Source organism: Tripterygium wilfordii, chromosome 8 (genome assembly GCF_013401445.1).
Source record: "Tripterygium wilfordii isolate XIE 37 chromosome 8, ASM1340144v1, whole genome shotgun sequence".
NCBI lineage: Eukaryota > Viridiplantae > Streptophyta > Magnoliopsida > Celastrales > Celastraceae > Tripterygium > Tripterygium wilfordii.
The window spans coordinates 2332900-2356398 of NC_052239.1; the positions used below are offsets into that span (position 1 = coordinate 2332900).

General features: G+C 38.0%; 3 protein-coding genes across 3 annotated transcripts; 2 read left to right on the top strand and 1 right to left on the bottom strand.

Annotated features, from left to right (window-relative positions):
* Positions 1-245: 245 nt before the first annotated feature.
* Positions 246-17526, top strand: LOC120003904 (protein TSS-like). Its single transcript, XM_038853060.1, has 26 exons — positions 246-306; positions 397-461; positions 1271-1363; positions 1448-1520; positions 1614-1937; positions 2020-2087; positions 2169-2300; positions 2811-2852; positions 2995-3519; positions 3685-3839; positions 4400-4943; positions 5064-5126; positions 5218-5319; positions 5943-6260; positions 6972-7064; positions 7172-7273; positions 7377-7481; positions 7699-7832; positions 8474-8657; positions 9600-9731; positions 10280-10392; positions 10945-11035; positions 12064-14323; positions 15451-15500; positions 15986-16059; positions 17470-17526. The coding sequence occupies exons 1-23, from the start codon at positions 246-248 to the stop codon at positions 13921-13923; spliced, it is 5379 nt and encodes a 1792-aa protein (XP_038708988.1). The 3' UTR covers positions 13924-14323; positions 15451-15500; positions 15986-16059; positions 17470-17526.
* LOC120003905 (cytochrome b561 and DOMON domain-containing protein At3g61750) lies at positions 16066-18018 on the bottom strand. Its single transcript, XM_038853061.1, has 4 exons — positions 17444-18018; positions 16963-17365; positions 16571-16857; positions 16066-16484 (listed from the first exon to the last, which is right to left on the bottom strand). Exons 1-4 carry the CDS (start codon positions 17660-17662, stop codon positions 16206-16208), a joined length of 1188 nt encoding a protein of 395 aa, XP_038708989.1. The 5' UTR covers positions 17663-18018; the 3' UTR covers positions 16066-16205.
* A 1115-nt stretch (positions 18019-19133) lies between these two features.
* On the top strand, positions 19134-22705 carry LOC120003683. Its single transcript, XM_038852704.1, has 2 exons — positions 19134-19927; positions 22192-22705. The coding sequence occupies exons 1-2, from the start codon at positions 19232-19234 to the stop codon at positions 22351-22353; spliced, it is 858 nt and encodes a 285-aa protein (XP_038708632.1). The 5' UTR covers positions 19134-19231; the 3' UTR covers positions 22354-22705.
* Positions 22706-23499: the final 794 nt, after the last annotated feature.

A 23499-nucleotide genomic window follows, 5' to 3' on the forward strand; every position in this document is an offset into this window, starting at 1 on the left:
GGTTTTTATTCATATATTTTCTTCATATACATATATATACATATATATGTATATATTGGTCTCACCAAGGCTTGGTGCAACTAATTATTTTTATTTGTGCTTCTTCATTAATTACAATATTTTGTATTATAACTTATTGAAACAATACATATACATACATACATATATATATATATACACACACAATAAGGTTCTTGGTGTTTGGATGTATTAGTTTCAGGATTTAGATTGAGCGGAGGCTGAGAATGGCGCCTAAAACCAGTCGCGGAAAGGGGAAAGGAGATAAGAAGAAGAAGGAAGATAAAGGTAATTTGTTCATTTAGTGAACAGTACGTTGTTTATTGACATTATTATATGATTTTAACTATATTTTCTTGTGAATTTTTATTTTTACAGTTCTTCTTCCGGTTGTCATGGACATTGCAGTAGACCTTCCTGACGAAACCCGGGTTGTTTTGAAGGTTTGGTTGTACATTAATCTTCACTTCTTGCAATGGAAATTAAGTGCCATGTTATGTATGTTGTTGGAACTTCTTTTAACTATCTTTAATTCATTTGAAATAAGTAGAGCACTTGCTTATCTTGTTCGGTAATTTAGAGATTCCGTAATCATTTAGAGTTTACAATTCACATCGGAGAAAAAATTAGACAAGTTTAGAGAATTTTTTTTATTGTGATGTGGCGCACTTTATAAACCATTTGATTGAAATTGGCGACTCTACAATTTTAAAAAAATTACGAAACCCCAAGATGAAGGGGTCATATTCTTTTTTTCTTTCAAGATTTTAGAAAAATAAGATGAAAATCTTACCTACTAAATCCTTGTATAAGACAAATCAATAGTATAAGACAACATCTACCCTAACCTAATACGAGACCATACGTGAAAGGTGTGTTTTCATGTGTTACACACTTACACGTTTAAATGAGTGGATATCAGAAATGAAGGCGGAGACGGAGGTGAGTTTGACAACATCTTCCCTAACCTAATACGAGACTATACGTGAAAGGTGTGTTTAGTGTGTTACACACTTACACGTTTAAATGAGTGGATATCAAAAATTGCGTGAATCAAATTTAAAACAAATATGAAAAATTGACAATATTAATTATTGGATAATAGGATTTATGGTTTTTTTCTTATATCTCTTCCATTCTTTTCATGATATATTCAATTTGCTCTAAAATGTCTATTAACATTTTTTAAAATCGTCTTTTTCTATCAAAAAATAAAATAAAATGCCTATTAACATGAAATTGTGTGGGCCAGGGAATATCAACGGATAGGATTATTGATGTACGCCGACTGCTCGCACTCAACACTGAAACTTGCCATATCACTAGTTTTTCATTATCGCACGAGGTAACCCTAAACTTCCATAAATGATATTTTAGCCCAGTAATGTAAAAAGTAAGTAGATTTGAGGGTAATTTTGACTATGCACAGGTGAGAGGACAACGGTTAAAAGACACGGTGGACGTCTTCGCACTGAAGCCATGCGTCGTCACATTAACGGAAGGTAAACATTCAAATTAAACGATTTAAAACTGCGTCGTTTTATTAGGGTTTGTGATTCGAAACTTATCGACGCCGTCTGTGTTCTGCTAAGCAGAGGATTACGATGAAGAGCGCGCGGTGTCGCACGTTCGACGGCTTCTGGACATTGTCGCCTGTACGACCTGCTTTGGGCCGGCAGCGACGAAGAAGGACGCCTCGAAGTCCGACGCCGCCAAGAATGTGCCGGCTACGCAGGACAAGTGCGCCAAGAAAAATACCACCAAATCTCAACTCGCCACCGCCGCCACTACTATTAGTAAGCAATCGAACTCGAAGGATGTGGCCGTGGATGGAGGCGGAGATATGAGCGAATCTTTTCCCAAGTTTGGTAGCTTCTACGATTTCTTCTCTCTCGCCCACCTGACTCCTCCTCTTCAATGTAAGCTCTCTCTCGTTGTAATCTATTTGAAGTTCTCAAAACCGCATATGGAAGAAATAAAAACGACTCATGAATGCTGTAGTTATAAGGAGGTCGACGAAACGGCAAGTGGACGAGATTTCAGCTAAGGATCATCTTTTCTCTCTTGAAGTAAGACTTCTATACAACAAAACTTTTTTCAGTGATGTTTCTTCTGGGAATTTTTAGTGAGTTTTTGGTGGCTTGTATCAGGTGAAATTCTGCAATGGAAAGCTGGTTCATGTTGAGGTTTGCAGAAAGGGGTTTCTTAGCATCCGAAAGCAGCGGATTCTATGTCATAACCTTGTTGATTTGTTACGCCAGCTCAGTAGAGCCTTTGACAATGTTGGTTTTGCCTACTATCTCCTTTCTCTGCACCTTCTTTTTCGATGTGTGGCTTTTATTGGCTTGCATCATTTTGTAGCTTATTTTAATGTACTCATTATCGATGTGCGGATAATGCTTTTGAGTACAGCAATGCTGTGTAATTCCACCATTTTATGAATTTGTAGTGCATAGGTTCACTTGAATAGATTTTTATTTTTGAGTCGCAAACTGTGAAATACGTAGACAATTTTGTGCATGGTACATGAATATGCGCAGATATATCATGTATGCAAAGTTTTTTTTATCATTACCCAAGTCATGGTTCTTGATAACAAGCAAAGCTAGTGATAGTAATAGACCTTTGATTTTCTATGTGGAAGTTTTGTTAGTTTATGGAGCTTAGCTTTCCTAAATTCAGATCCTTCAGATATAGATCATTATCTTGATGCATATATGGCACTGTCTTAACGAGAAATTTACGACTCACTGATTAAATTTACCATTCCCCCCCCCCCCCCCCTATTTCAGGCTTATGATGATCTCATGAAAGCGTTCTCAGAACGCAACAAGGTACTTAGTACTTGTGCTGAGCCTTTTTACAGTTCCAACTTGCTTTGAGTTTCATAGCTAATGTTGTCAATAATAAATGTAATGAGTTGCCTCATTCCTTGAAACTATTCTTTTATTCAATTTTCCGGTTTGCGGCATGCAGTTTGGCAATATGCCTTATGGTTTTAGAGCCAACACATGGCTTGTCCCTCCTGTTGCAGCACAGTCACCATCAACATTTCATTCTCTGCCCATGGAGGATGAAACCTGGGGTGGAAATGGAGGTGGTCTGGGAAGAGATGGTAAAAGCGATTTGACACCTTGGGCTAATGAACTACAATTTATTGCATCTATGCCTTGCAAGACGACAGAGGAGAGACAAATTCGAGACAGGAAAGCTTTCCTTCTTCACAGTTTGTTTGTTGATGTTGCCATCTTCAGAGCTGTCAAGGCTATTCAGCATTTAATGGGAAAATCAGATTTGATTTGTTCTGTCGCCAACAACGAAACTCTTTACACAGAGAGAGTTGGGGACTTGATCACCATGGTCATGAAAGATGCTTCAAATGCAAGCATTAAATCAGACACAAAAATTGATGGCATCCAAGCAATTGGACTGGACAAACAAATTCTGGTAGAACGAAATCTGCTGAAAGGGATAACTGCGGATGAAAATACTGCAGCCCATGTAAGTTGTATTATTGTACATCAATGATAAGCATGGGTAACCACAAACTTTGATTTTAATGTCTAAAGTGGTAGATTAGCTGCCTATTTCCATAGACATTACTTGTTAGTGCAGTTTAGGTGGCTTTGATGAATCTATATGAGATAGTTTTACTATTGAGTGCAGGATATTGCTACTCTTGGTTTTGTATACGTAAGATACTGTGGTTACATTGCTTCTGTGAAAGTTGAGAGGCAAGAGAACATTAAAGTTGATTCCCGGTATCGGAGCATTGATCTTGAACAGCCTGAAGGCGGTGCCAATGCCCTTAATATTAACAGGTTGACATTCTCCTGGGAAATTTGAATTTCTATAATTTATTTTTACTCTGGGAATTTGAGCATTTTCTAGAAAATACCAATGATTAGATTAAATACGGATAATATGAAGAAAACCATGGTCTTTCCTGGGCAACATTGTCCTGGGAAAAATCCAATTGTCAAATTTCCGTATCCTTTATCTTTGTCTGTTACTTTAGGCAATTACCATCAGGATGGTATTCCAAAGTGAAGGGCCTATCTCCAATACCACATAATTCTAATGATTGATATCCTGAAATGTAGGCTGGTTGATTCTGCTTGTGTTGTCTAGAAGTGCTTACTGTTTAGTTATTTGGAATAGCCTTTTTTCTATTATTAGTACTTATGTCCTCCAAGTCTATATTAGTTTTTGCATAATTTTTATTTTCTTCAAATAATTGGTAAAATGAAGGTGCACAATTTTCGTTCTACCCAAAGGCCATAGTTTTCATGCTTTAGTCATTTATTACTAGGTTATATTTTATTCTCTCCAGCTTGTGCTTCTACTTCTATTGATTGAAGTTTTATTGCATTTCTTACAGTTTAAGACAACTGCTTCACAAGGTGACAACTCTGGAACACGCTAAACCATCATTACATTTCCATTGTTTGGAACATGAAGATGACAATACTATCCGGGCTTTTGTCGAAAGAGTGCTGGAAGAAAGTTTAGCCTATCTTGAAAAAGAGGAGCCAAAAAGAGAGCGATTTGTCAGATGGGAACTTGGAGCCGGCTGGATACAGCATTTGCAAGACCAGAATAATGCAGATAAAGATAAGAAATCATCTGCACAGAAGGCTAAGAAATCATCCACAGAGGAAGAGAGGAAGGTTAAGGGGCTTCGTACACCACTGAAGTCCCTCAAGAACAACAAGAAGCTTGATGCAAGCAGTATGAAAATGCAGTCTGAAAGCCCAGGAACCAGTGTGGACGGTGTTATTGAGGAAGTTGAAGATGCTACTTCAGCTTCTTCAGAATCTCAATTTGATACGAATGCGAATGACAATGAGCACAAACTCAAGAGGTTGTTATCTGATGCAGCCTTTTCTCGACTAAAAGAATCGAAAACAGGACTTCATTGCAAGGTAATATGTTCTAAAAACTTTTTCAGGCCATAGTATCTCCCTTTCAGGTGTACCACAGTTTGACTAACCTATCGCATTTTCTGTTCAAAAATAAAAAAAACCTATCGCATGTAATTTCAGTCTATACAAGAACTAGCCGAATTGGCGCAAAAGTATTATACTGAAGTTGCTCTTCCAAAACTGGTTAGTAGTGAAATTATTTAGTCAATATCCTAGTTCATGTGAATAATTGTTTTTGGTGATTTCTACATCTAGTATTGATTTTGGAATACAGGTAGCAGACTTTGGTTCGTTGGAACTGTCACCAGTTGATGGGCGAACTCTAACTGATTTCATGCATACTAGAGGCCTTCGGATGCATTCCTTGGGACACGTTGTAAGTGAACTTATTTATAATGAAAAGTACGTGTTTATGATGAAAAGTATAAGGATATAAGCTCTTAATTTGGCATCCTTCATGTTACTGGATAATTGTTCTCAAATATTGTGAAGTGCATCCATATCCAGTAATCCCAATTTCATTTTGCTGGAAGTTTTCTGGTCAGATGTACTATGAATGATTGACACTATGCCTGTCTCCCATGCACATATGTTTATGTATTTTTCATTTATAAAGTCTAATTGATCTCAACTAGCTTGTTTTGTTCTCATTGCTGGTAGTTCACTCAAGATCTAGAGTATTTAATTACTGTTCACTGCAATCCCTTCTTTATAATTTTTGAATTTCTGCTAAGTTATTGGTGGCATTGCTCAAATGCATAGCACATCGACAGCCTATTACAGTTTGTCAGCATCAACCTCAAAATTTAATGTCTTTTAATTGCTTCCAGATGAAGCTTATTGTCTATGTTTGCAGTTTATTCTATTTCATTCTTTATACTGGAAGCATCATAGTATTTAAATGTTGGTCAAGATATTGAGAATTAGACTCACTTATGGAATGTGATTAAATGGTTTCTATCCATATTGACTGAACCTTTCCTTTTATGCATATCCTAGGTCAAGCTTTCAGATAAGCTATCACATGTACAGTCACTGTGTATGCATGAGATGATAATACGAGCCTTTAAACACATTCTTAGGGCAGTGATTGCTGCTGTTGTAAACCCCGATGAAATGGCAATGTCAATAGCTGCTGCATTGAACTTGATGCTTGGAGTTCCTAACAACAGCAAATCAGACAAGTCTTTCTATGTGCATTCCCTTGTGTGGAGATGGCTGGAGGTATTCTTGAGAAAGCGATATGAATGGGATCTTAGCATCTTTAACTACAAAGATGTGAGAAAATTTGCAATTCTACGTGGGTTATGCCATAAGGTATTTGGCTTTAGACTTGGAATTCCAAAATTTCGGAAATGGTCTACTTTATTATAGCCTTTTTTTTGGCATTACTCTTTTTTTTTTTTTTTTTTTTAATAATCTTGGATAGTTGGATATGCTAAGTTTGCGCTCCTGCAACTTTAAGAGAACTAAGGTGGTAGCTTATTTTCTGGGTGTTCATAACTTGCACTCTTTGACAATCCTCTGAAGTTAACACCAATGTTTGACAAACTTTTCAGTTATAGCGGGAGATTGGGTTAGAGTTGAGGACACTAATGCTATGATTGAGTCAGATAATCATTGGGATTGGATTTTTGATCAATATCCTAGTGGTCAAAGCTCAAGTTAGCAGCTTATTATATTTGTTAATCAATTTAATTGGTTGCAATATCAATTTCATAGCCATGCCCTTCAGTATGGATTGATTTTGGCCTGCTAGTATTCCCATCAAATGGGGGGGATTGTAACAACAGTGATACATCTCATGATGGCATGAGTGCCTCCCCTCCCAGTCTTCTCCTATGGTATTATTGAGGGGATTGGTTTCATGTGTAATAGCTGTGAGAAATCAGCATGGGAAAAGAATTTGTTGTTGTGTGTTTTACCTGCTGCTATTCGTTATTGACGAAACATGAAATGTGACTGCTCTTTTTTTATTTTTTAATTTATTTGGTATACTGGCTTTGATGATGATGACATGCTCTTCAGATGGGTATTGAGTTGGTTCCAAGGGATTTTGATATGGATTCTCTGCATCCATTTCATAAATCAGATGTTGTCAGCCTGATCCCAGTGCACAAGGTGATTAATTAGGCCTAGGAAGATGGCCAATTAGCTAACTTGCTTTGGAACCAATATTAAATTCTTCCGTAATTTTTTGTTTACCTCCATTCTATTATTCATTGCAGCAAGCCGCATGCTCATCTGCAGACGGAAGACAACTCTTGGAATCATCGAAAACAGCATTAGATAAAGGGAAATTAGAAGATGCAGTCACTTATGGAACGAAGGTATATGGTTGTAATTTAAGCCACAAAAATGTGCTTTAATAGCTGTTTCTTTGGGCTCTGATGTGGAAGCATCTCGCCTGCTGTATCTCTATGGTGGTTGCAGGCTCTTGCAAAGCTGGTTGCAGTTTGTGGCCCCTACCATCGAATGACAGCAGGAGCATATAGCCTCCTTGCTGTAGTTTTATATCACACTGGTGACTTCAATCAGGTCTATTTTTTATCCATTTCCCTTGGTAGTGCAGGAATAGAGTTTTCTGTTGTAGAGCAGTCGGATTATAAACTCTTTCTTTACATTCTTTTTGAAAAATGATTTTATAACAACTTTTAGTTGAGGAGTGTCTGATCTAGAAGAGCAATTAATATATCAATTCTTCGATTGGGATATATCCAATCAAAATTGATTCTATTATCTTTCCCAAGTGCAGGCCACCATATATCAACAAAAAGCCTTAGATATCAATGAGAGAGAGTTAGGACTCGATCATCCTGATACAATGAAAAGTTATGGTGATCTTGCTGTCTTTTATTACAGACTTCAACATATGGAGCTGGCTCTCAAGTATGCTTTCTTCTTTTTAGCATAAAACATGTTTCAAGGCTTCCATGAATTTGTTCATTTATTCTCTTCCTTTGTCATGTTTCCATCTGTTTCGTATTGAATGTTGTTAATTGCTTTCCCTTAATTGTCTACCTGATGCAACCTTTAGTTTCTTTCTTAGAATGATCCCGCATATATCCTTGGTTAGAAACGTTGACATCATAATTGGTTTCGTTTTTATGTTACACATTACTTGTTCGGACTGCTGATGCCCAAAGGACATTTCTTCGTTTCAAGTGTGATAGAGGCTGATGTCATGGGTTGGAATCACTTGAATTTTCGAGCAGAACATGTAATGTAATACACACACACACACACACACACACACACACACTCACACACACGCACACACACACACACACACACATATATATATCACACAATAATCCTTGTTTGATATGTGTTGCCTTTGATAGGGTAGGTGCTTTATATTAATTTGTTAAAGTTACACCCTTTTTTCCTATTATTGGTCAGCCTTATCTTCTTCTGCTTATGTATTTCTACCTTCCCTAACTAACCTGTTTACTAATTGGGGGCATATCTTCCATAATTCTGGGTTTACTTTATGCCAAGTGTGAAATTTTAAAATTGTGGTTCATCAGGTATGTTAAGCGTGCTTTGTATCTATTACATCTCACATGCGGCCCATCTCATCCAAACACTGCTGCAACATACATAAATGTTGCTATGATGGAGGAAGGCCTGGGGAATGCACACATTGCCCTCAGATATCTCCATAAAGCTCTGAAATGTAACCAAAGGCTACTTGGTCCGGATCATATTCAGGTTAGGTTTCGCTTTTGATGGAAATTCATTTGATGTCCTATCATACTTAGTAAGCTTGTGTTGGTTCTAGGAAATGGTGATATGAGATGGAGAATATGATTATCCTCTTATCGCTGCACTTATATATTGTCCTGAAATTTGGAATTTTGTTTGTAGGATGGGCGGGGGTATGTCGGGATGGGATGTAATGTCACGAGTCTTGGCTTGTTGGCTACTTAATTGAAGATAAACTTAATTGTTGATACATCTCTCAGTCTAGGATAATAGCCAAGTAGTATATGCAATAACAGTTTTGATGTTTCTCCCTCCAAATGATACACTTAATTCTAGTAATTAGCTCTGTCGTAACTTTTTCAGTCAGTATATCCCCTAATGTATGAAGCTGCATAAAGAGTTACTCAATTTAGGAATTCAGTAGGGACACGAGGAAGCTTCTTGCTATATTGAATATAAACAAGAAAGCGGAAGAAACAGGAAAATTCCCACTGTAAAAGTTCAAATTAGCAATTAAATTGGAATAGCATTCTAGGACAATATCTGCTGTCCACTAAATGATGCACTATGGTCTAGATATCTTTTAAGTGAGAAGTCAACTAGTGGAATCTTATTGAGCATCATTGAAGACAAAGCAATTCTTTTCTTTTCATTGTCCACTTGATAACAATTTTTCCTAATTGTAACAATGGTTAGAAAGAGCCTCTTAGCTGTACTGTTGTTTTGTAAAGGGCTGATAGAGTGGAGAACTAATTGAATGATATACAGAAAGCATCAGAAAATTAATATTTTTTAAGCATAGGCTATGAACTCAGGTGGTTAATGATTAATACTTAATAGCTATGTGAGAAAAAAGCTTTACGCTGCTGTAAATTATAGTGGATTTTATTTTATCAAAACTTTTCCTTTGATTGAAAAGTAATCCATTTGTGATAATGATGCTTCCAGACAGCGGCAAGCTACCATGCAATAGCAATTGCTCTCTCATTGATGGAAGCATACTCCCTGAGCGTTCAGCATGAAAAGACAAACCTGCAAATCCTCCGAGCAAAGCTGGGCCCTGATGATTTGCGCACGCAGGTATATTTATTCTCTGGTCCAAGATAAACAGTTATGACTTTCTCTATCCGTTCTTTTGAGCATTTATCCTTATGTTGTTTAGTCTGAACTCTGAAGTCTCATTAAGAGCACATATGGATTAAGTACTTAAGTATCATCAGAAGCGCACTTGTGACTTGATTCATCTAGATAAATTGCCCCATAACATTTTATTTATGTGGTTCCTAATTGAGAAGTTGACTTGTAGAAAAGATTGCAATTACTTAGGTGGCTGCAGTGTCTGGCTTGTTTAGCCTACCTGTAATTCTCCACTGGTAAATGATGGTGGTCTTTTCTCAGTGTAATCTCACTTTGTGGCTTTGTTTTGGTTTGCTTCTTTTTTCTTTTCTTTTTTCTGTACGAATTTTTCTGAGGTTGGGGGGATTGGAGGGTAGACAGGTGATCAGGTCCGTCAGGAATATTTAGCTCTTTGAGATGACTGGAATTTGTGTTTGTTTATTTTTGGATGCCTTTTACATTAGTATGTATTTGTCGAGGTACAATTTATGTTGCCTTATTCGATGCCTCAGGATGCTGCTGCTTGGCTTGAGTACTTCGAGTCCAAAGCTTTTGAACAACAAGAAGCTGCAAGAAATGGTACTCGGAAGCCTGATGCATCTATAGCCAGCAAAGGCCATCTGAGGTAAATCAGCATACAACCCTCTTTGATTTTATGAATCTTCATGACGTTGACTGTCATTGAAGGTTCAATAGGATGCACTTTCTACTGCGTCAAGAGGACTAATCACATCGGGAATGCTATCCAATTTGTCATAAACTCATAATACTTCTGTCATCTGGGAAAATGACTTTTTTTGAAAAAACCGTTTGTGATGGAATTTGATAACGCGAGCACACGAAGATGCAATGGGAATATATTTGTTAGCTACATGATCAAACATGTTGATAGTTGTTCACTGTGATTTCTGCCCTGGAAGCCATCGTGTTTTTATGATAGATGTTTATTGTAACAGTACATTTTCTGGTATCATAAAAGCGGAAAGACTGCTGTAAACAAAATTTGAAATAACCGATCTAGTTAAAATGGAGAGAAACTATTAAATGGCGGCTCTGTTTTAGAAAGCACAGCATTGCATCAAATGTGCCCGACTTTTTAATGGTCCTTATGCCATTTTTAATATGGTGCAGATACACGTTTTTTGTTACTAATTTTTTGTTTTCCTATAAATAACAGTGTCTCGGATTTGCTGGACTACATAAATCCAGGCCACGATGCCAAAGGTAGAGATGCTGTGGCAGTAAAAAGGAAAAACTATATTACAAAGGTAAGCTGGAGTCTCAATCATGTTTGAATTGAACAATTTAGCCCCTTATTCTTGCTGTTGAGATTTTGCACCTTGTTCTCTCTGAGTTATGTGATAGGTAGCCTAAGAAGAACGTCGGAACTCTTAGGATTTCTTTGCATGTCAGGGTAAATTATGTTAATGGCTAACTTGCTGACGAGGTATTCTTTGGAAACTTGGAAAATTAGGACTGATATAGCACTTCAGATGCATATACCATTTTAACAGGAGAAGGGAGATGGAGAGGTCAAAGGTTGGGACTAAAAGAAGCGACTGCACAGAAGAAGAAAGAATGCTTTCGCTCTTTTCTTTCGTTGGGTTCGTTTTCTAAAATCTGAACCAACATTGAAAACACTCGCTTTGACACATAAGCAAAAAAGAAAAGAAAAGAAAAGAAGATCTTTCTTTCTCTTGTGCAATTATAATTTGTTTTTCCCTTCTTGACCTTTATACTTTCCCATTCACACCACCTTGTTATATTTCCTTCTCATCTTTTCCCGATTTTCGTTCTATCAAAATCGATTTCGTTGCTTTCTCTAGATTCTTAGTTATGGAGGGACATGAGATGTCGACAAATCTAGTGGTCACAATTCAGCGTTCCATAAGCCTGGAAGTTGGCAGTCTCACACCTGACCGGGAAGGAGCAATACAAATTAGACAATGATCTATAAAAGTGTGATAGACATTATGTCTCTAATTAATTTGCTGGAAATCAAAATACAATGCCCAAAGTAATATGGATATCAAGTGCCTCTTAAGAAAGAGGAAGCTATTCCATTCAAAAAAAAAACAAAAGAAAAAGGAAAGGGGAAGCTATAATTGACTCAAAAGGTGAAGAGGAGAAGACCAGATGGGAGAAGACTGACTATCACCAGTCTATGTTCCAGTGGAAGGATTTTTCCTCTTTACACTTTCTAGTTTCTAAAGACTTTTAGAATGCCTGTCTCTTGTTTGTAGTCATCCTGGATTTATTAAATGATGCATCTTACTATTTCAGTTTTGCATTCCAGGTGAAAGGGAAATCCTTCCAAGATGTTGATTTAGCACATTTAGATGATACTGTGAAAGAAAACTCCAAAAATGTGTCTGTGGAAGAGGGAGATACATCCGACATGGGAAGTAAGTCAGATGCTAACCAGGCGAGCATCTCTACCCCAGTACAGTCCTGGCAGCCTGCTGAGGAGGAAACTGTCGAGGAAAGGGCAAATATTCCCAAGGAGAACTTTTCTGAAAAACATATTGAAGGAGATGATGGATGGCAACCAGTTCTGAGGCCTAGATCAGCTGGCTCATATAGGCGACGAGTAAAGCAGCGACGAGCAACCATTGGCAAGGTTTATAGTTATCGTAAAAGAATTGTTGATGCTGACATGGACTATCCTCCAATCAAACATCTGCACCAGAATAGCAGGTATTTCCTTTTGAAGAAAAGGACGATTACCCATGGAAGATATGCAGACTATCACAGTGCAAATCCCTCTCAAGGTTCCAAATTTGGGAGGAGAATAGTCAAATCTGTAACATACCGGGCTAAGTCTGTACCTTCTTCTAATAAGAGTGATACGCAAGAGGCATCTAGAAATGATGGCAAGGTTCTTGATTCTTCATTAGAGTCTTCTTCAGTTTGCAGTTCAATTGTTACTCTTGGAAAATCTCCTTCTTATAAGGAAGTAGCTTTGGCCCCACCAGGTACTATTGCTAAGTTGCAGTTTGGGTTTTCTCCAAGTGACATTCCAGATAGCCAGGAAGTTCTAGCTGAGAAATGTGAAGAAGAAAAACAAAATCCCAACTCAATGGGAGTAGAAGATATGTCTCAAAAGCAGTGTGAGGATATGCCTGGTCCGAGAAATAATTTAAAAGAAGATGTTGTAGTCATTGAAAAGAAAGAAAAAACTGAATTGACTGATGAAATAGAAGATAATTGTTCTGTAGCGGCCTCTGTGAGTGTGAAAGAATTTGAGTCTGCAATTATTGAGATTCCTGAAGTCATGCAGGATTGTGTATCAATTGATGGCATCCCAAAATCTATTGATTCTTCCATGAAGGAACTCTGTGAGAAGGATTCATCTGGAAGCAATGAAATTCATGGTGACTCAAACTCCAGTTTGCCAGGAGAAGAGAATTTGAAGGACAAACCATCAGTTCCGTACAAAGGGGATGGTCGAGGATTTGTCAATAAGAAGTTGTCTGCTTCTGCTGCTCCATTCAACCCATCACCAGCTGTTGCATGTTCTGAGCCAGTTGCAATGAACATTGCAATTCCTTCTGGTCATAACGCTGTTCAGGCTGTGAGACCTTGGCCAGTATATATGACTCTTCACCTGGGGCCTGTTCCTATTTTACCTACACTTAATCCGATATCCCCCCAGCATCTGCACCCATCATCACCTTCAACCCCGAGCCTCATACAGTCATTGCCCTTTATTTACCCTACATACACCCAACCTCAAGCAGTGCCAACCAATACTTTTCCTGTTACTGGCAGTGCTTTTCATCCCAATCATTTCCCTTGGCAGTGCAATGTGAATCCGAGTACATCAGAATTTATACCGAGCACACCTTGGCCTGGATGCCATCCAATGGAGTTCTCTATCACGCCTCCTGTTGTCAGGCCAGTTGCTGATCCTGGATTGGAGCCAAAGTTAGAACTTAATGATTGTGAAAGCCTGAGTCATGCCCCAATTCTCCCAGTAGATGTTGAGAGCGTGGGAGAAGCTACTAAGGAAGTTAATCCTTTATCATCAGATGCAGTAAATAATGCAAGTGAAAATGCTAAGGTCACTACAGAAAGTGTGGAGGAAAATGTTGATTCAAATCTTTGTGCTGATGAAGCTGCCGGGAATGAAGCATCAGCACAAAATCCCAAATGAAGATGCTGGAACCAGTATTGAAAGGAAAACTGATGGTGAGAGAACTTTCAGCATTTTGATGAGGGGGAGAAGAAACGAAAGTAGACTTTGAGAATGTCAATAAGGTTGCTAAATCGATCGTATGGCTCAAAGTCTTTTAAAATCGTATATAACAGAGTGGTAAGAGGGAGTCAAATTCCGAATTTCATTAGCATTGTTTCAACTGGAGATTTTACAACTTATGCCACATAATCCTGGGTTTTGCTACTCTTACCAAACAAGCTTTGCAAGATTGTTGCGATCGAAGTCGCAGGTTTATACCTTCGAAAACAAACATAAGCGTCTTCAAAATTGCTAGCCATGTTCACAAATTTATCCGCCTTGAATTTTTCTGACTACGATACGGTGCGGAAACATGCAGGTTTGTTTTCTATATCAAGTCTGTTTTGATTTTCTTTCCGTTGACATCTTGTATAGAGCGCTGTGTATGATGGAGTCTTCATATGTTTATTTTTTAAATTTTCTTTTGAGTAAAATCTTCTCTCTGCAATGTGTTTTCGACAATCTGGCCTTGGATCCTATTAACAACACTTAAAGCAGAAAGCAGGTGTAACTATATAGTAGTAATTTACATCTCAGTCTATAACAATTGAACTTTAGGCCCTGCTTGGATTAGATTTTTTTGGGTTAAATGGGGAGGGTTAAGGAGCTGCTTGGATTGGAGGGGAGGAGGGTTAAGGAGGGTATGATGAAGGGGGAAATTCTCCCTCCACTACTCTCATTTGTCCACTCTTGTAACCCCCAAATTGGGGGGTTTGTGAGGTGGGAGAAAATATTAAATTTTATTTTTATATTTGTCCCTTTCAATTTTTGAAAACTCTCCACAACCTCAAGGGGTGTATATAAGTAGATGACTCATTTTTTAATCCCTTACTCTCATTAACTCTACCTTCTATCCAAGCAAGGGTGACCATGGATGGTCCCCTTACATAAGTCCCCCTCCCTTAACCCCACTTAACTCTTCATTTTTCAATCCAAGTAGAGCCTAGGGAATCCTTCGTAGTTCTCGGAAAAATGTCGAGTAACGTCATTGATAACTTCACTTTTAGGATATGGTTTAGACGCTTAAAACTGTTCGCAGATGGCCCTTCATCTGTAATTACTGCCTGTGCATTGACATTAAAGATGGATGAGCTAAATTTATTATCTTGCATTTGGAAGAGTTTGGAGTAAAAATTTTGATGTATGATGATGATGATAATTCAAAAGAGTTGTAATCTTCAAATTTTATTTAAGGAATGATAATTTTAGATTAGTTGCTCTTTTTGTGATTTATTTTACCTGGTTGACATTATCTTGCGACCTATTTGTTGGCTAAATTTTTGAAGATGGATATGCCTCCATATGTATTTGCTTGTGCTAGTGACCTCAATTTTGAGATTTAATTTCTATTTAGAATGGATGGTCAATATAGCCTTTACGTAGTTGAGTTCTGCTGTATAAATTGGCTACTGAATTACTGATCATCAATTATGCTTTTATGTGCAGGTTTGTATCAAGAAATTTACCCTTTTGGGGATTCCATAGACATCTTTGAGGTGACAATTCTGGCTTACATTATAGATAGGAAAGTTTGATATCATTAATTACAGGATTTAAAGATTGATTTCAGTTTTTGTGATTTCCAATTGCAATGACTGGAAAGAAAAAAAAGCAAATTTGATTTAACCATAAATGACTAGTTATTTATTGGATATTGACATTTTGGGACAAGGCTCGGATGATAATGCATTTTGTTTAACTAAGTTTTACTTGTGTTTTTTGAATGCAACAATCTTGAAGAATTAGGAAGCACCAAGACCCTTTAAGTATATTTTTTTCTGTCTTTGAAAATCCCATCAATTTGCTGGATTCTTGCAGAGCCAATTCACTTGAAATCACAACATAGCTAGATATTTGAACACAGAAATCCTGGAAAGAAAAAAGCACCTCCTTAATGTACACATAGCTCCTGTCTGTCAAATCATCAAAACAGTTCATATTTGAGAATGCAAAAATTCTTAACACCCTTAGTTTTGTCCAGGGAAATCCAACCCTCCAGCTTGTGACTTAGCTTCTGGACGGCATAGCACGGCTTCTTTAGCTGTTCGAACCGAGGTGAGTACCAGGTCATAGATTCATTGATATATGGTTTTGATGCATGTATGGCTGCACATTCCTTACATTTCTTGGATAGCCAAAAGTTCCATCAAAGTAGTCTTGAAAAAATCACTAGCACAAAGCAGGGAAGCAACACAAATGTCTCATGGCACTGGATTCATTTGGAAGGCTGGAGTTCGATCGATCTTTTCCGATCGGCTCATCCTTGATAAGATTTCTAGAACTATTACTGTCAATAAGATCACACCAAGGACGAATCCATACCCTATTTTCCACGCAGGTCCTGCATATGCTAGTCTCATCCCCAACACTATGTTTAGAGATCCAAAGAAGAGAGCAATCCTTCCAAACCAGTGATGGTACCAATTCCAGTACTTGCGAACCTTGGCGTCCTTGTTTGGCCGTAGAAAGAATGCCAGAATCTGAACTTCAAACCCATAGATGAAATTAGCAGAACACCAAATGAGAAAAGAAAATGAAACCAAATTGAATCTGACTAGGAACAAACCTGAAGGATGCTAAGAAAAAGAACAAAGATTCCTATGCCTCTATGTGCTGGTACATTGGCATGTGTTTCTTTGTAGAGTTGTCCTCCAAGCACGACGGTTGTGAGGCCAAAGATGAATCCAATAAACTGAATAACTGTGTGCAGATAAAACCACAAGGGATCTTTATGCTTTAGGTATCTTGGTACAATTGCCCCAACTGGAAGAATTAGTCCCCATCCCAGTATACCCATTACGCCATGGCGCGTCTTCATCTCCACAAATCTTCCTGTTAAAGCTGATGCAGAACCTGCAATGATTAGGGCAAGCGGTCAAGTCTCTTCCTTGCAACTTGAGCTTTAAGGTACCACTGCAACAGCTTATAATCTATAAACAATGATGGAGATGAACTGACCTCCAGAAAAATCGAACATGATGCTGGTTTTATCGTCGTGTTCGAACAGGTGGGAGTGATGATGATTTGGGAATTTGCTTGAGAAAGCCAATAAGATGGGTTGTTCACCAAGCTTGTTCTGAAACTTGGCTTGAAATGCCAAGTAAATCATGGCCCCCTGAACCACCACAGTTGGTGGAACCTTTGTGAGTGGTAATTCACCTGCATCTGGTATGACCTGTGATTGCTTCACACCCTGCAAGAAATACTGTTTGATTCTTGGAACTCCTTGCTTATTAACCCATCCCACCATGGCACTTGATCCAACCATCATCCCATTCTTTGAAAACCCAATTCCTACCCATCCAGTTGTGTAAACAGCAGATAGTATTATGGTCACTACATTTTCTTCTCTTTGTGAGTACTGCATTGCAAATACATATATATAAATATATATCAATACATGGATACATAGAAGAAGAAGAAGTAATATTGTACTTACCCTCAAAAGAAATGTATTCCAAACAGGTTTGCAGACAAGATGGGAGATGTTGTTGTATGGTGGGGGAAGAATTGTGCCCAGATCAATACTGCAGAGCTCTGTTGTCTCTTGATGGTATCCGCCGCGAGCAGCAGCATTATTATCACCAGCATCATCTCCAGCCACCACAGACAAATGGGTTACCAGAAAAACACAAAGAATCATCACCAAAACTGCCATTATTGGGATCTAAGGATGGCTAGATTCCTAGCAAAGATTTGGGGAAACAAGAAATGAAAAAATGTTGGGATGAGAAAGATGTGAGATCACAAGGTGGTTGGGGTTTCTTGGTGCTTAAGAATTCATTATGGTTGGTGAGGATGATGGGGTTAAAGGTAGTTGCTGGTGGCAGGTACTCATCATTCCCGCCAAATACTTGTAAATTTCACCACCACCAATCAACACTGTGTTGTATATCCAAATTAAGGCTTTTTTTTATTTTATAATTTTATTAATTGGGTTGGCATGGAATCATATTTGATTTTACATCAAACGAATCAGTTATTTATTTGAAAGAAATTAGTTGAGATGGTAGTAAGATTGATAATAGAGCCTAAATTTAGGCCTAACTACCATCACACCAGAATAATAATAATAGTAATAAGATTGATAAATAGTGCAATAATTGTGATGATAATCTCAACAGATCAGATTCTTTTTGTCCCCAAAAATGGTAAGAGAAACCTGTATCTAATAACAGACTTCATTGTTTAGCCATCCAACTTGACAGACCCAAACTACCCTAATATCTGTTTGCAATGCTAAGTTTAGTTCAATGTGGAGCAGCTTTACAACTCCCCAAATGGAATATGCATTTGTATAATGGCAACCAACATCGGCATATGCTGGTTGCCATTTATGTGTTTGTGCTGAAAATTTCAATACAGTATTGAAGCAAAGTCTCGCTCCCGTTGGACATCCCTCTACCTAACTCTCAAGTGTAGGGGAGTATCAAGACTAAAAATCTCTCACATCGGTTTGGCATAACCCAACCGAGTAATTTATAAGCAAAATCCAGCTTCTCTCACATAGAAGACACGTTTTCTAAGTCTAACTGTTCAAGTGCCAATGACGCAGGTTCATGAAGAATAATCCTTACGGACCGTAAAAACACCTCATTTTGGTTAAGCATTCTAAATTTGTAGGGTTTTGCTTTTATCCTAAGCAAACCAGAATGATTAGCTTAGCAATCTTTAAGACAATGAAGTGTAAGATAAAACGAGAAAGTTTCCAACGGATCGATTCCTTATTCCGTGGTTTACCACAACACCCTTTCCCATTTGAATTAGGATTTGCTATGGGAAAACTTTAGTCACACCCTATCTTTTACTAAAGACACCCCAATTTGAGTTGACCATCCCTTGTAAAACTCAGTTGACGGGGTGTCTTTAGTAAAAAGTGGGGTGTGACTAAAGTTTTCCTTTACTATGACGGTTTGTATTGGGCCCAGGCCTAAGCCCAAGCCCAAGCCCAAGCCCAAGCCCAGGCCCAGGGTCACAATAATTTGGATTCTCTGGGTTCCGAAAAGAGTCGGAGCATATTCCTTGCCGTATTCGGGCTCCAGTGGCATATGCGTAATAAAAGAGAAAACGAAGGGCTCTTTCACTATCGAGACAAAAACTTGTCATTCCCTTGGTCCTACCTCCCCTTTCACTCAAACCCAAGCCTCCCATTCGCTCCTTCTCCAGAAGTCTCTGCGTGTGAAATGCGGACTGCTCTCAGAAACTCCAGCCACGAATCCCTCCTCTCATGGGCTCTCTCACTATAAGCTCCACTGTTACCTCTCTCAATCTCATCCCCACAACCCACAATAATAACTACCTCGTCTTCAAATTCTCATATCGCAATAAGTTCAAAAGCTCTCCAGTTTGCTTCTCCTGTAACACCCCTTCGAATCCAATAAACCCAAGATCAAGATTCAGTAATGTTAGGTTTAATCTTAACCCATTAGTGTTTGTGATTCCAATATTGCAAAACATCAAAGGTATAGCTTATAGACAAACCAAGAGATGGGTCTCGCAGTTACATGCGTACTCTGCCGAAGCAGAGACTGCACTGAACGAGTACAGCGGCAGTTGCTTGCAAAACGGGACGTTTGGGGTTGCGTTGTTGAGTGTGACGACGAATGCTAAGGTCCGGATTAGCCCCTTCGTGGCGACGTTGGCTGCGAACCCGACGTTCGTATCGGGGCTAGTGGCATGGATGGCGGCGCAATCGATAAAGATTATATTGAATTTCTTTGTCGAGAGAAAATGGGATTTGAGATTACTCTTTGCCTCTGGAGGAATGCCTTCCTCGCATTCCGCTTTGTGTACGGCTTTGACGACGTCAGTGGCGCTTTGTCATGGAGTGGCCGATTCCTTGTTTCCAGTGTGTTTAGGGTTTAGCTTGATTGTTATGTACGATGCTATTGGAGTAAGGCGGCATGCTGGAATGCAAGCCGAGGTAAGAATTTTTTTGTTTCGCTTATAAAAAAAAAGAATTTTTTTTTAATTGTCCTTTTTGTTCTGGAAGTGGTGTATTTATGTCATTATGTGGATTCTAGTTTTGTCACCGTATATAAGGTAACAGAGTTGAGGGTTGCATTACTTTGTTTCTGGTATAGTAAATAATTTTGATACTATAACTTAGCTTGAACTGAATCAATGGTCTGGTTAGAACCAAGTCCCATTTAGAAAGATTATCTTCACCTGCTCTGTTGGTTCTTTGATTGGTGGCATTTACTGTGCTAGACTGATCTAAATATTGATTGTTTCTGATAGATTTAAGCATGTCAATAGTTATGACGAACTGTAGTGGTTGGTTGTGGAGGCAAAGATCTATTTTGTCATTTTGTGGTTGCTTTCAACTGTCTACCTTTATTCCTGTGGTGTTTGGACTGAGTTTCTTGGCTTTTATGAAATATTTTGGGAACTCTATGTGGTGGAAGTTTTGGAGACTTGCCTATTCAGATTATCTTTACCTTATCATGGTAGTTAAAGGATCAGATGAACTTTATGTTAGTCCCTCAAGGTGGAGCTAATTATGCATGGAAGTCAATGAGTTTCTTGATGTTCAACTTTTACATGGTGTACTTGTCTTCTAGGCTTTACAAAGTTTCACCGAACTGTAATGCTGATTTGGGGTTTAGTTGTGTGATACATACAAAGGATGTAGTGTTCTGGTTTAACAGTAGACGCAACATTTGTCCAGTCTTTCCGTCTTGGCATTTACATGTATTGAAATTCTGTTACTATAATGTGGCGAGTGAAAAGCAGTTATATTAGCTTCGAAGTTAATACAAATCAGAAAGGCCAAAATCATTCTATTACCATTTGAAAGCACGTTTTCTTTGGTAGTAAGTAGTTACCTCTTTGCTACTTCAGCACGACCAAACTCGTTTTGTTATTATCAGATTGCTGGTCTCAGATCTAATCCCCCCCCCCTCTCAAGTTTTTGTCTAGGAATGGTCAAATTTTGCTTATGACGCACTTGGAATCTGTACGTGATGCACAGATGTGCATGTCATTTGCAGTCGATTCGGCCATACAATTTTGCTCTTGATTATACTTCAGCCAGCTGATTTATCTATCAAGTCAGTGCTTTCTCTTCTTCCCCTGAAGAAGTCTTAGAAACCATAATGTGGTACTTCACTGGATTTAACATTGTTCAGAAACTTCATGATGTCGTTCTTCGGTTGCTTTTCTGTGCACTTTCTAATTCTATGCAGTAGGTTTGCACCCCCCTGTTTTTTCTTTCGGCACTTATTCTTCCTGGGAAATCAATTTGATTATCTTTCGCCATTGGTTCCCACGTGGAGTTGTACTCTTCACTACTCCTATTGAGCCCATATACTATTTAGTTAGGGAAAATGTGGGGAGGAAAAGGAATTAGTTTGATTCTTCTATTGAATCTAGTATTCCCTGTCTGAGGTTAAAAATGCTAAATATAATGGGTAGCTATTATAAGATTTCCTCAGTTGTTTCTTTTTGTTGGCCTTTTTCTCTTCCATTAAAGGCCCAAATTTATGCAAATCCTGTCTTTATTTGCCAAGAAAGGCAATTTATTTCATTTATCAATCAGTTGAAGCCAGAAGCTCTTCCAGGTAATTACTTGGTCTATTTGGCAAAGTCGCATAGAGGATTGTAATCATAATGCATTTGTACTTCCATACAAAAATTTCAACCTTTAGAGGCTTAGAATATGCAGTCAGAAGTTCAATCTCCCATCTTAGACAACTTTTTGAATGTGCCTAAGAAGTGATTGAATTATATGTAGTAGCATTGACTTTTATTTCTCTGTCGACTACATTGCCTTTTTCCTTCGAACCACTATTGGTTGTAATTTGGTGCTGATTATTACTTCCCAGGAATGGTGTCTTGATATTTAATGTTTATTTGTGGCATTTTAAACACAAGGTATTATCTTCAATTAAAGGCCTAAGTTTACGCAAATTTACTATGAAATTTTATCAATACGTTCCAAGTTTGAAGCTTTTACAGGTAATTTGTTTGGTTCATCTGGCAACATCGTTAAGTTATGTTCCTAGCAAATGTTGAATACGCATCTATTTCCTTCAGGCCACTTTAGCTAGGCATCTGATGCTGAAATGCAGTTTTATGCTTTGTTTTCCTTTGAACTTGAGACTTTTTTCTATTTGAATAATGAATGACTGCTCCAACTTAGTTTTCTGTAAAAATAACTTGAAGTCTGGTGCTTTGACGACGCAGGTGCTCAACGTGATCATTGAGGACTTGTTTCAGGGGCACCCTATCAGTCAAAGAAAGCTCAAAGAGCTTCTCGGTCACACCCCATCACAAGTTCTCGCCGGAGCTTTGCTTGGCATGATAATCGCTTATATGTGCTGTCAAGGTTGCTTAGCTGCAACCTGAGGAGCTGCTTATCCAGCATTCTTGTATGTCACAATAAGTCTCATTTCTCAACTACCCTGCTTTGTTTCTATGGACTGCAGAGAGAGTTATTGCCATTCCATGATTTGACTCTCTTTCTTCTAAAAATCTTTCGCCACCATGTGTTAATTGGTCCGGCTGTATAGACTATTATTAAGAAAAAAACTAGCTGTCTCGCTTCCCTCTACACTTTCCAAACAAAAATTTCCAGAGGAAGGGGAAGGGGTGGAGGACATTGTCGAGCCTCTTGCCTTTCTTCTTCCTCCACAGATGTAGATCTACTCTCATATCTTTGTTTTGTGTTGAAGAAAGTTATGATCCAAGTTTTCTTTCACTCAAAATCTAGACCTCATCCATATGTTGAGACTTCTTTATCACCGGTTCTATATGGTGTGTTTCGATGATACTATTTGGTGCACAGTGATGCGGATCTTAGATCTAATGGAGATCGGTCTCTCTTGATGAAGGGGAAGTCAAGAGTCTTGATCCAAAACTTTTTTTGTTCCTAAGTTTTTTTGTTTAATCTATTCGGGAATAGTTCAGTGTAGTCTGATGTTATCGAAGGTCGTCCAGTGTTTGTAGTTTCTTAGGCTATTTTCGTGACGCTACGTTTAACGTTTGCTCTCATGAAATGCAATGTTGAGATTTCAACCCTTCCAAAAAAAATTGGTCTGGCTGTTCAATACTAACATATCTTAATTTCAAGTGAAAAGCCATTTTCTTTGTAAGGATTAGATGTCAATTAAATGTGTTTTATGGAGTAATTATGAGGACACAATTGTGTATATTATATTATTATGGTCAATTGTTTTACTACAGTGTTATATCCAAGTTGGTCAATTGCCCTATCACTGGTGACTATATGGTTTTTTTGATTATTTTTGACATTGACAAAGCCCACAAAAATTGAAGAAAAAAAAAAGGTGTTTATTTAAGATTTTCTTTTTCTTTTTCTTTGAGGCCACTTTTTTTTTTTTTTTTTTTTTAAAAAAACATTGGATGAGAACATAATTAGTAGCAGGAAAGGTGATTAAAGAGAGTATTATGCTTATGCGTTTGAGTATGCGAGTTTGATTCTTTTTTTATAAAAGAAAATATTGTTAAACAAGTAAAATCTTGGGCGAAAAA